This window comes from Mizuhopecten yessoensis, unplaced genomic scaffold (assembly GCF_002113885.1).
Source record: "Mizuhopecten yessoensis strain PY_sf001 unplaced genomic scaffold, ASM211388v2 scaffold11179, whole genome shotgun sequence".
NCBI lineage: Eukaryota > Metazoa > Mollusca > Bivalvia > Pectinida > Pectinidae > Mizuhopecten > Mizuhopecten yessoensis.
The window spans coordinates 1,648,519-1,661,344 of NW_018408919.1; the positions used below are offsets into that span (position 1 = coordinate 1,648,519).

Genomic DNA, 12,826 nt, shown 5'->3' on the forward strand with positions numbered 1-12,826 from the left:
TAAAACAAGTAGCATGGGCTTAGAGAGTCATCTTTAAGTATTCAATATACAAAATGTATTGTGGTAAGACAAAAACTCTTCAAAAGATATTTGTGACGTTTACATTATGAGCCAATTATGTTAGCTCTGAGCACTATTGGATTAACAGTTAAGACATCCGAGATCATTTCATTGATAAAAAACTCAATCACACACAATGGATGAAAAAATCAGTTATTTTAAGTGTAAGGAGTCCTGCAAAGTAGTAATAGTAGTTATACTCAAACCCATAGCTTAGGATGTTCTCCCACAAATGTTCCCTAGTCCAAGTGTGGATAATTCCTAACTTACGGATCCTTGTCCACTGAACTTTGTTTTTTTTCACACGTACAGTAACCTCCCCTTAATTAGGGCTCGCAAAATGCGGGTGCCCTATATAGTAATCACAGTGTCGTCTGTATGTCACTGCTTTTGTTTAAGGAGATTATCTCATGATTCAGATGGCCAAAATTTCTGAAATTTCACAGGGTGATACTTCGTGATTTGCAGATGTGCAATTGGGGTTTAAAAAGCTCCTAAGTTCAAGGTCACTGTTACTTAAGATAGAATTGGGAATATACAGTCAAAAAGACATTTGATAAGGGCCTTCCAGAAGGCCAAACTTTCTGAGATTTCCTATAATTATACACTTTAATTACATGCAGATGTGCAGTAGTGGATTGAAAAACTCCTATAGTCAAGGTCGCTGTTATTAAAAAACGGAAATGGGAATATCCTGTCAAAATTTCATCATACATGTATAAGGCCCTTACAGAAGGCCAAATTTTCTGAAATTTCACAAGATGGTACATGTGTAATAAGGGTTTAAAAGGTTTCGAAGGTCAACATTGCCATTACTTTAAAATAGAACAGGGCATATACTGTCAAAAATTATTGTATGGTCCTTTCTGAACAGTGGATGATCACTTTTGCTTTAGCTTGCTGCTTAAAGTCAGGAGATACACTGTCAGGCATACAGCGGGGCCCTTGCTGACCTGTCAGTAGTCTAGTTTCGTTTTGTATATATCAGTAGTTTAGTTTTGATTTGTGTATATCTGTAGCACCACAGGTACTGACCCCGTTTCTCAATACACCCATAATATTATGAATGTATTATGAAGGCTATTTTTACACTCAGAACACTTGTTGATTATAGTTTTTGATTTCTCTTTCTTTTTCATAAAAGTCCAACTAGGTATGGTATTCTTTTCACAAATAAATTAATCAAAGTTATAGTCATGTCAGAAAAAAACGTTTTCAAAGGCATAGTCACAGTCTCGCGCAGTGGTACTGGGATCCTTAAGTTACACTTTACCATGGAGAATTGTAAGTTGAATAAATATCTGTTAAAAGATTTGATGAACCATTAACTTGAGGACGTCGCAGTTGAACACTTGTTTCCATTGGACACGTGGGTAGTTTAAGGTAAAAATAATATTAGTATTGCAATGAATATGGGTGTAAATATTGAATGATGTACACACTACTACACGTTTTGAATGCATTTTTAAACCCTTTTTGGATTAAATCTTTACATTTTGGATGATTTATTTCAGCATATTTTACATGATTTATGCAATCTTCGATACTCCCGGGGTTACGCTCACTTTCGCTCTCTACACCCCTGGAATATATGCCATAGCAAAATTGAAGGCATGCAGCTAGCTATTTGATTGGTCTCCAGTGAAAAAGAAACCTGACCAACCGGTAAGCTGCAGATACATGTCCTTTTTAGATTACAGAGGAGCGACACCCAATTTCAAATCCCGTCAGTTTTGCCGTCACGCGCTGCGATATTCTTTTGATGTACAACAAAGGATCTAACTACGGCTTCTTTTACACCAACAAGGTACAATGGAGCACACACCGAACCTTCGATATTCCAGGGGTGCAGGGAACGTAAGTTAACGTAACCCCTAAAGTATCCGAGCATGGATGGGTGTTATTTATCAGTATAAAAATTGTATTTATTATTCAAAATAAATTGTCTCGTATTTTTATGTAGTACATGTATAAACATATATATTTTATAACAGTAGTAAAATGATCCTTGATAATATAAATAACATAAAGAGAAAAAAACCTCAACAACACGTCCGTAGCACTTTCATCTCATCAAGGAATATTCTTTCTCTTACCCTGGACAGACTTATTCTTACTTTTACCGATGTGAGATTTCCTTGTCTCACCCTAGGGTTGAGACGAGCTACACATGCTCTTTGCACGTTCTCCACAATAAACCTGACGTCACTGATGTGACCCAGAAGAATACTTTTATGAGGTCATACGTACACAAATCTTGTCGTGTTTACATTTGACATCAAAGAAAATGGGATTGATTTTAAAATGTTTAAAATATGATGCGTGAACCGTCTGACGCATACATATAATATTAAAACGCTATCCACGTGTTCCTGTTTACAAACAATATGCTTCGTCTTACACTTGGACAGGAACAACAGGGGAAGAAAAAAAAAATCATTCCCCCCCCCCCCCCCGGGGGATGAGATAGGGGGATCTCAACCCTCGGGGGGAATATTCTTAAGTTGCCAAACACTCGGCAAAGCCTCATGTTTGGCAAATTAAGAATATTCCCCCCTCGGGTTGAGATCCCCCTATCTCACCCCCAATGGGATGAAAGATTTTATTAATCTATCTATATATATTGATCAAGAAATCAGTTTGTGCCGTAAAACCTATAAGATATCGAGACAACTTTTGGGAAGTATCGAAACATCTTGGAACAAGTACAAAAACATTTCAGTCTGTTCCCTTAGTGGAATAGGTTTAACACGACGAGATACATTTGATGTTTCCTCTAACCGTTTTCCCGATGTCGGCACATTCATATCCGATATACAAATAGCTGACAAACGGCCTCATCCACTTTCACCAACAAAAAGGTAAACAAAATATAAATTATATATACATGTATTATTTTACAACAATTATGAAACAAGTTATTACAACTTAAATTAATCACTCTTGTTAGCCCGGATGTTAGTGCGCGAAGGATCTTAATGTGGGAGGAAACCTGAGTATTATGAAAAATTAAAGCTCCCATGGTTCGGCAGGTGACCCCATACCTTTTCACGTCTGATCCAATAATCGAACCCCGGCCGCCTTGGTGAAAGGCGAAAGCGCCACCCTACTAACATAAAAAGATAGGCAAACAGCTACTTCTGAGGGACGTTTTCTGCATCGTGGCATTTTCGACATGAAACATCCTTTTAATTCCAAGAAAGTAATGTAATCACCCGCAAACAATGATACTGAAAACCGCGTCATTGTATACACTGAAAGTTCAATGTAGTTGGAAGTCAGTTTGTGCTGAAAAATTAAAAAAAATCAACCGCTTCGTTTGAATTCTCGTTAGTAACAAAAGAAGTATTGAATGTTTTTCTTTTTCTTGACCTCTTCTTTCCTCGAGTGTGTTGACCATCAATTGATGTTAAACATTCTTTACATTCCGCGTCCTCGATTTGCATACGTTGGTACCGTATAGTTTCACATTTGAAAGTGACACCTAGCGATCGAGCAGCAAAAGAACTACGGCTAGTAAGCCAATTTATTATAGCTGGTTACTTAAGTGGGGAAATACAGCCGTACTGACAAACTAGCGTTTACAGCGATGTTGTATAACCCTGGGATGCGTTCACTAGTTCACCAATGTCGAGCTTGGTGATCAGTGGCTGGATGGGTGCACGTGTGGGCCTGCGCGTTACAAATCTGTTATCTCCGCAAATATGGTGCCAATCTCAGTCCGTACCACTTATTGGTGAATAGGAATACATAAACAGTTTTTCTCTGAGATCGGCTGTGTGATCACTGTTTGATTAAGCCTTCGGTACTCAACAGTCGCACGATTTTCTGCAAAACCTCACACGAGGATCTGCTGTCGTCCGCCGTTGTACTTGTGTTGTCCTCGTCAGTGTCATCTATGATGCTTGTGAGAGACCTTGATCTTCTACAAAACCTTGGTACACTCTGTACAAGACCTTGATGAAATAAATCAAGCACAATTAAACAGATCCGATAAATTTATAATTCAACATAATCTAAATTTTCTTAAAAAAAAGCAGACAAAAAAAAAAACCAGTCAAGACCGCCTGTGCAAGGAGACAATTTATCAAAGTGTCGTTTTGCAGTTTTAACATAATCTGTAACAAGAGGCATAACCAGCAATAATTAAGAATTAAGCAAACTTATAGACTTTTGGAAATATATCTCTGAATATAGGTTTGAATGTATGCACCTTTCACCCTAAATTTCCCTTTCTTCACATTATATTTCGTACTCTTGCCATAGGTCCGTCTTTTGTCCGACTCTTCATTTTTGTCTTTTTGAACAGAAGAGCCAGAAACAGTAATGATATTCCTAAGTAATTGTTGTTCTGGACACGTTAAATTTGCATCTTACGCTGTACGATTTTAGATCATTTAACATAAGTCAAACACATCAACTAAAGTGAACTCCATCTTAGTTTTCGATAATTAAACATTTATTGACTATCGTATTACTACCGTGTCAACATTTAGCTCAAACAGATGAAAAACTTCTTACCTTTTAATTGCATGGCAACATGGTCCTGTTCAGATTTCTTCAGGGCCACACAGAACTCCTCCAGTCCGTTCTTCCTGATGCAGAGAATGTCGACAAGTCTGAGAATTCTTTGTATTCTTACTGGCGGAGCGACTATGTATTCACAAAGTCCCGGAGACAACACCAGCGTTGATACCAGGTGTGGTAACACCAAGGGCACATCCATCATATTTTCACAAAGGTAATCCACATTACTTAATAGCTTCTCTGTTTCTTCTTGTGACAATGGTTCATCTTAAAGAAGATTATAGACTTCATTGGTCGGTTTAAAAAAAATCTGGATCACAAAGTTGTATGTGTAATATTTGTATTTAATTACATTTTGTCAAACCTAAAATTTAATTTCAAAATGTTAGTTTCCGCAAGTGTTTTGCCTCCATCTGACTACAATATATTGCAATATTAATGCCTTCTGCAGGCTATATTCGAAGCTTTGTATGCTAAATGACTTTCCAGTCTTGTATATTTTTCATACTTGTTCAGATTTGTTGTGTTAGCTCTATAGCTATATATATGGTTGTTCTCTTTCCAGATGACTATTACATATTTCTAGTTTTTTTGCTATCTTAAGACCAAATTCGAAGCGTTGTTAGGTAAATGAACTTGTTATTATATTTAACTGCATGTTACAAAATTTGTATAGTATCATTTAAAATGAGAGAAAACATGTAAAATTTCAGAGGTTAGATAAATAGCATTTTGGAAAGGGTTATTCACGCTGTTGCGGCGAATCGCCCTAAAAGTAACTCGCGGATGATCTTATAATTGTTTCTAGCTATATGTACAAATACTTCACAGAGTCTATGCCATCTTTTGGACATTTCATGGGGGTAATATCTGTGCTATACTAGGTAAATTCACTTTTTTTTAAATTTCATTTGAACTCTTTTTTATACAACACTAATACTACTCCAAATGTATTCTTTCTAAACCCACTTATTAGTCGTGTACGCTATAAATGAATAAAACGACATCTCACTTTTAATATACCGTCTGATGTAAAAAGCTTTTACTATTTGAAGGAAACACATATTGAGACGAGTTAAATATACGGGGGTACGCCTACATGTTTTGAAGATATCAGCTCTATTTTTAAATGCCATATGCCATTAAATCAAGATCAAACATAGTTTGATAAAAAAACAAAAACGCAAAAACGTCAAGTGGATACCGATGTGTCGACAAAACTACAATTTGAACTAAAAATCAATTAAACGAGCAATAAAACAAAGCATGAACAAAGGGAAGATTCACATGGAGACCCTCGAAAACATTTTTTCATCGCGTACGTTCTTTCAAACCATAATTTGCGCGATCCGATGAGTAAATAATGCTTCTGACAAGTGTGGGCCAATCATTGTTGTAACCGCCCACGTAAGTTATTCTTTAAAGATATTTCAGTGTCGGAATGTGTCACAATCGCTCTCTCACGTAAACCTACCGTTATGGTGCATCAAGCAATTTGGCCCTAGATATTAAATGAAGTTCGGTCAATGGTGAAACCGCCCACATTATCTTTAGTTAAAAAAAGGTTCCAATGTCAGATTTAACAACACAATCGCCCACGTATGCTTGTGGTTGTAAAATTACAGTCATACATTACGCATTCTTATTTATTGAAATGCGAGGACCAACCTCAATGTGTAGCATGTCACGGACCATTTACAGTAAAGCATTTGTTACAGAATGCATCGACCTTCAGCCAACACGAGCAAAATTATAGGAATATAACAAATCACAAATCACTCTTCGAAACGGTAATTATCACAACAATTCTAACCTACCTGAAAACTGTTGGTCTGTTAAAAAAAAGATATAACTAACCATAGGCATTTGTTTCCAAGATGACATTTGTCTTTTTTGTCTTTTTGTTTATTTGATGTGGTTTCTTTTTTATCTACCTTTCATTGGCCCTAAAGACCTCTTCTGCAGTTATGGGCCGTTAAGAACTGTAGAATTCGACCTCTCTTTAAACAACGAAATTGAAACGGGACAAAACAAGAAAGAAAGTCTGTTGTTTACCCTTAATCAACAGTAAATATCCAACACAATATGATAGAAAGACATACCAGGACCTTTAATCAAAAGAATTAATAAACCTTCACGATATGTCAACATCTTGTCTAGTTTCAAATAACAAAAGAAAAAGGGGTTCGATACATGCCCACTGCGCCTGTTTTTGGAGTATGAAAATGATAATGTATTGCAACCATACTATGCTCTCACTGAAACTAATCTGAAAAGCCATCAGTGGACCTCTTGTGCAGATAGAAATTTTTAAAATGTTAAAAATGGAAAATGCTTCATAAGTAAATGTAATACGAGTATATATTCCAATTTAGACTTGAGAGTAGGCAAAACCGTATATTGTTTACCTTTAACTAGATTTTCGCCAAGAGAATGACACGCTCCTACGAAATCGCGGATGTTGACTGATTTGGAAACCCTCGCCCATTCCCAAATCACTTGTCGGAATCTTTCGTCCTCGTCATCTTGATCTTCTATAACTTCCAGTAGATCATCCGGTATCCCCAGGGCCGAGCCGAATTGTCTGAATTTCACACCTGTTATTATTGAAATATGAACGTAACACACACAGGTGATTGCACCTTAAACAAATGGTAACGGATACAGTATACCAAAAATGAATTACACTGGACCATACAGCTGACTCGTCCTGATGATGCTAGTGGTAAAACAAATCCGAATTCGTCTAAACTCAAACAGAAGGAAGGGTGAATACAACCCATACATTTTATGATTTTCAAAAAGTAAAGGACACTGGTTAATTTCAAATTAAATCATTGGAAAAGAGTGCATATTATGAACCGTGCAACTTTACAAATGATATTACTGTGGTAACGGTGTACCTCGAGGACTGGACAATCCACCAGCAGAGTCTACCAAGTTATATCTTGGAAAATGAGACACGCATGTAATTGAAATTATGAGGCATTTCAGGAATGGACTTTAGATTGTTATACTATTGCTTTAACCAATTGAGTTACCTGCTCAACGGAAGTACGTGATATCTAGACAGAAGATAAGGGGAGGTTACTTGTATATACGAAAAACCACAGTACAGTTGGACAGGAATCCTTAAATGACATGGATATATATATATCCTTTTGTATCTGGAGGAGCCATTTAGTTTGAAAATTCGACGTTAAACATTCCCTAACAAATTCACGAACCATGTATCTCTTTAAATAAATACCAGAAGCACGAAGTAAGTAAGCACGAATGTGACACTTTAGTTTGTCAATACAGAGAGCCAAACAAAGAAAATACTTTTACTACATCATTACGCCGTTATGTCTTTTAAGGACTCATCCACAGTGGTGTTTATGTCTAACATGGTCCTTAACCTGTGTAGAAATACAGACAAATGTGTCTATTCCGTCTTTGCGTATTGCAGAGGTATTGATTGTTACGTCATTGGTTTGTGTGAGAAAATTACGTCGTTTTCTCAAAAATTGATGACGTTACTCTTACAAACAAATGACGTATCAATCAATACCTGCTCCCAAGAGAAGATAACTCTGCAATACGCAAAGACGGAATAGCAATGAACCAATAACAGAGAAAGTGAACATGAATTAATACTAATTATCATATATTTCCTCGGCCAAATAAAGCGTCTTCATTTTTATTTTTTTAAATAACATTATAAACAGAACCGGAAACCTTTTTTCTGTATTTTTCCGCATGCGTAGTTGAGTTCAGCTGGGATATGGAATGCCATCAACTCTTCATGTACTGCTTTGGGTCGTCCAGTTTTGTTTTGGTCGAGGAGTTTCTGTACACCAACGCTGATTTTCTCCACCATGATATCTGCATGGGTTTGTTTATGGAGACATTCGCCAATTAAACTCTTCATCTCTAATAATAGTTCGGAGATGTCACTGTCTTCTGCCTTATCACTTTCAAGTTTTTTCTCTAAAGTTTGTAATTTATCCTTCGTCTGTAAAAATAAATAAATGATTTAGCTATTTGGTACGAACATTCTATAATATTGTTATTCTTTGTCCATTTATAGGGACATTAACAATCCCTGCCCCACTTCAGGCAAAACACTAGACAAGTCACGGTGCGTTTTTAAAAGTTAATTTCCCTTGATATTCGCACAAAGAACACAGTTCTGAGTTATTTTGTGTTTATTTCATCTATATCTTTTTCATAAAAGTCCTGCGAGGTATTGTTTTTTTCTGATGATTGATTTATCAAAGCTATAGTCATGCTTAAAATAAGTTTCAAATGTATCGCGAGTTGCAGTTATATTTACATTTTGATAGAGTTTAAATTGATGACGTCAGAATATAGATTGATGACGCTCAATGCATTGTAATGGAAGGATGCAGAGCAAATGTTAACATAAAAACATAACTCTTAACGATATCAACTGTTAACTACATATGATATGAAACCGGAGTACCCGGAGAAAACCCACGTATTCGGGCAGGTGACCCTATACCTTTTCACGTCCGATCGGGGAATCGAACCCCGGCCGCCTTGGTGAAAGACAACCGCTATATTATCTTACTTTCCATTTGTAAACGTAACTTAAGTTTCCGTCGTTGAACCGTCGTTGAATCAAGATATGTATATAATCACCTGTAACATAATATCTGAGCATTTTTTTTCTATGATTCCTTAAGACGTCTGTATGCGTGACTTGTCCATTTAACTATACCTTTTATTTATATTGTAAATCTACACAGACAAAATACAACTTACCAAAAAAATATTATCCGTACTTCCTAGTACGACTTCCTAGCCTCACGAAACACGTACACTGATATACACGGTTTCTGAGCTTATTCTGGTAGTTGGAATGAGAGAAAAATACTCTTTCTTGCCCAAAGGTGTAGGATAGTGAAATTTCAACCTCGGGTTATTCAAATTCGGCAAAACCCTCGGCAAAGTCTCGGGTTTTACAAAATCTGAAAAACCCTCGGGTGGAATTTCCCTATCCTACACCCCTGGGCATGAAAGAGTCTTATAATCCATATCTTCGTCTGAACAATGGATAGAAAGTATTAAGTTTCCGCGATGTAACCCTCGCACGTAAATACAAGCGATTAACAGGTGTGATTGTTTAGATTTATTTTAATTTAAAGCCAAATTCAATGAAACGTGCATAATTTATTCAGAACGTAACAGAATCTGTATCAATACCTCAGTTGTACCGTATTTATTTAATAGTGTAAAACGTATGTGTTCCGGAAGTGCTCAAGGTGACACTCCCTCCGAATTGTTCGTAAGCAGGTAATCAGACATGTTTTGAGATGAAATAATTTGAGTGGGCTACCTAGAACAGAGAAGGGTGTACAGATGTGATTTCACTGCACCCCAGAACATTGAAGCATTTATACGATGTTTCTACTGTATAAATACTTCGTACACGTGTGTGTGGTACATGTACACAAACGAAGAATCTATACTTTGTAACTGTACCGTATATATATACTTCGTTTGTGTATCACACAAAAGTGAGCACAAACGTGTTATTTTGTACAGAAACAAAGTATGAATTCTTCAAATGTGCCTGGTCACCTACGGCCATCGTCGTAGATAATTCATAGAAATATCCATTTTCCTTTCTTATATTTGTCTTACTTTAAGGGTGGAGACTGAGGGATTCCCTAGTCAAATATTTTGTATAACGTCACGTCAATAATACAATGACGTCACGTCGATAGTGCATTGACGTCACGTTAACAATACATTGAATATGTAATGCAATATTGAATGTATACGAAATGATCAATCAGGGTAAGAGGGAAAAAACCTCGGGGATTGATTCCCTTATCTCACCCCAAAGGGCAAAAGATTCTGATAATCTAGACGTTTTAGAGAGGTCATATTACTGTACCACATACCTTACATAGGGATTGCTCGACTTTAATCTTCTCTCTGAACGCTTGTAGTTCATGATCCTCCATGCTCTCAATAGTTCGTTGAGTTCTCTTCTCCTTTTCGAAAATTTCCTTGCTCTTGTCCTTCGAATCTGGATAACTTCTTCGAAGAACTGGCTGTTTAAACCGACCAGACTGAAGTGTTTCAACCGTTTGTTGAATAATGTCTTGTAAGTGATCACGGTCATTACTTAAATCGCCATTATCATCAGCAACACCTCGTATATGTTCCTTCAGGATACGGTATAGTTCTTTGAGAGTCTTCTTAGGGTCTTTACTTGATGAAAGTTCTGCCATTGTTGCCGATTATTAGAAACTTTAAACCAACTTAAAATCATGTAGGTGTTAACGAATATCAACTTAACTACAACATTAATATCTTCAATATGTTAAACGTATAGAGGTGAGATAATAAATATTCTGGCGCACACGCAGGTAAAACCCAAGATTATATATTTCTCCGGTTTCACTTCCTGTTTTAAGTGGTGTTTTCAAATTTCGTTGATAAAGGAGAACAGTGCTATGGCTATCATCTATCGGCGTGACAAGTTCTTTAGATACCATGTTTACTTCTTAACGTGAGACGTGAGACACCAGTCTTTGAATAAAGCCAGGCAGTTTTCAATAATCCCGTTGTTGTCAAAAGGGATTGTGGTGTCAATGGCTCCAAAGACTACATTGTTCCGTTGACTTTATTGCCAGAAAAGAAACTTTAGGAAGGAGGAAGGGGTATCGGAAGTTTCTTGAAGAACTTTTGACTTTTGTAATAATGATAAGTCCATCATTATACTTAGTACAGTACACAGCTTAATGTATTGCACTTCCTGATTTAAAGTTAGGTTGACGATATAGTCACATATACTATTTTCCCCTTAAGCTTCCTGGTTTATGATATACAGAACTTTTTGTCCTTGTTGACGTCAGCCTTTTCCTAAACCATTCGACGCCTTTATGATTTTTAAAATCGATGAATGCATGGTTATTTCCTTGTTTCAATTTTAATATGGCCACTGTTAGGATTATATATTTAGAGAGATTCCCATCGGATTAACGATGGACTAAAGGATCACTGTCCCATAACACTGTGTTTATAACCCTGCCTTCATTTCGTTTTTGGATTTAACTGAAGCAGAGGTCGGCTACGAATCTCCATCCACCAAGCAGCTCAGTCAGTTAGAGCGATAGTATAGCAATCTGATGTCCAGGGTTATAATATTCCAGTAATTAGTTTTTTCCCATAAAGGTACGATTTTCTATTCAGGAATGATTTATCAAATATATAGTAATGACGGAGAAATCGGTTTCTGGTGCGTCGTTACAGTTTTTGACATGGGACGGAGATCCCTTATTAACCTCTTCCGGGTAGGACAGCGAAATAGCCTACACCAGCTTCAAAGACTCACTCAGGTTACGTATCATCACGAGTTGTGTGTTTTGTCTGGAATAAAAGTAGATAAAGCCGGTGTGATGCAATCGAGCTGAAATTGTTACGAGAAAACTATCTCGGTACAATTGACCTATTTTGTTATGAATACACTACAGATCCGATCATTCTAGTATATGTTGATGATTTATTACATGTCCATGGTTTATTTATTTATTAATTTATTATTTATTTATTAATTTATATATTTATTCATTAATTAATATATTTATTGAACTTCACATGGAATTATATTGGAAACACATGAAGAAAGAAGGAAAAAACAACAAGTTAGTGTCAATGTATAAGATATTACATAATAAACGTCCCTACTTACTTAACTGTTGTACCTAATCCTTGTATTAATCATTTAGAACCAGACATGTATGCTTTACGCAGGAAACGTTTTTTGAACATTCCTTTATGTAGATCTAATATTTATACTAATTGTTACTTTCGTTCTACTTTTTGGCGAATTTAATGCAATAGAACTAGATACTAATACATCCACATGCATTGCAAAATTCCAGGAACGTATTTCAGTATCTAGTAATAGTGAAAACGAAATGACCTCTAATTGAAAAGTGATATGTACAGAAATTACTATATACCCTAAATTTTGATCTATTTAAAGATAACTTAAAAGACCATTCTACCCGTCACTGTTGCTATGCTCAGCAAACTGCACAACACTATTTTTCCCACTGCCCTTGATTTTTTGTTATAGAAAGGGATTTAGTAAAATAAAACATTCAGAATTATAGACTCCATGATCACTTTAATTTATCAGTATTATTGCATAGCTGTATTCTGTGTAGTGATGAAGAAAAAACCTCAATATGCAGGCATATCCTTGCAGATATCA

At 36.2% G+C, this 12,826-nt stretch overlaps 1 protein-coding gene across 1 annotated transcript; it reads right to left on the reverse strand.

The window, feature by feature from the left end:
* Window positions 1-3,086: 3,086 nt before the first annotated feature.
* LOC110440319 lies at window positions 3,087-12,038 on the reverse strand. Its single transcript, XM_021483307.1, has 5 exons — window positions 10,503-12,038; window positions 8,308-8,584; window positions 6,996-7,184; window positions 4,582-4,854; window positions 3,087-4,016 (listed from the first exon to the last, which is right to left on the reverse strand). Exons 1-5 carry the CDS (start codon window positions 10,833-10,835, stop codon window positions 3,844-3,846), a joined length of 1,245 nt encoding a protein of 414 aa, XP_021338982.1. The 5' UTR covers window positions 10,836-12,038; the 3' UTR covers window positions 3,087-3,843.
* Between the last annotated feature and the right edge of the window lie 788 nt (window positions 12,039-12,826).

What these genes read in the sequence shown, in the direction of transcription:
- LOC110440319 (XM_021483307.1), bottom strand. Translation starts at nt 10,835, where the DNA reads ATGGCAGAACTTTCATCAAGTAAAGACCCTAAGAAGACTCTCAAAGAA. An exon ending in TCGAGCAATCCCTATGTAAG is followed by an intron (nt 8,585 to 10,502) that starts GTATGTGGTACA and finishes TTATTTTTACAG; the next exon opens with ACGAAGGATAAATTACAAAC. An exon ending in TGTTGCCATGCAATTAAAAG is followed by an intron (nt 4,017 to 4,581) that starts GTAAGAAGTTTT and finishes TATTTCATCAAG; the next exon opens with GTCTTGTACAGAGTGTACCA.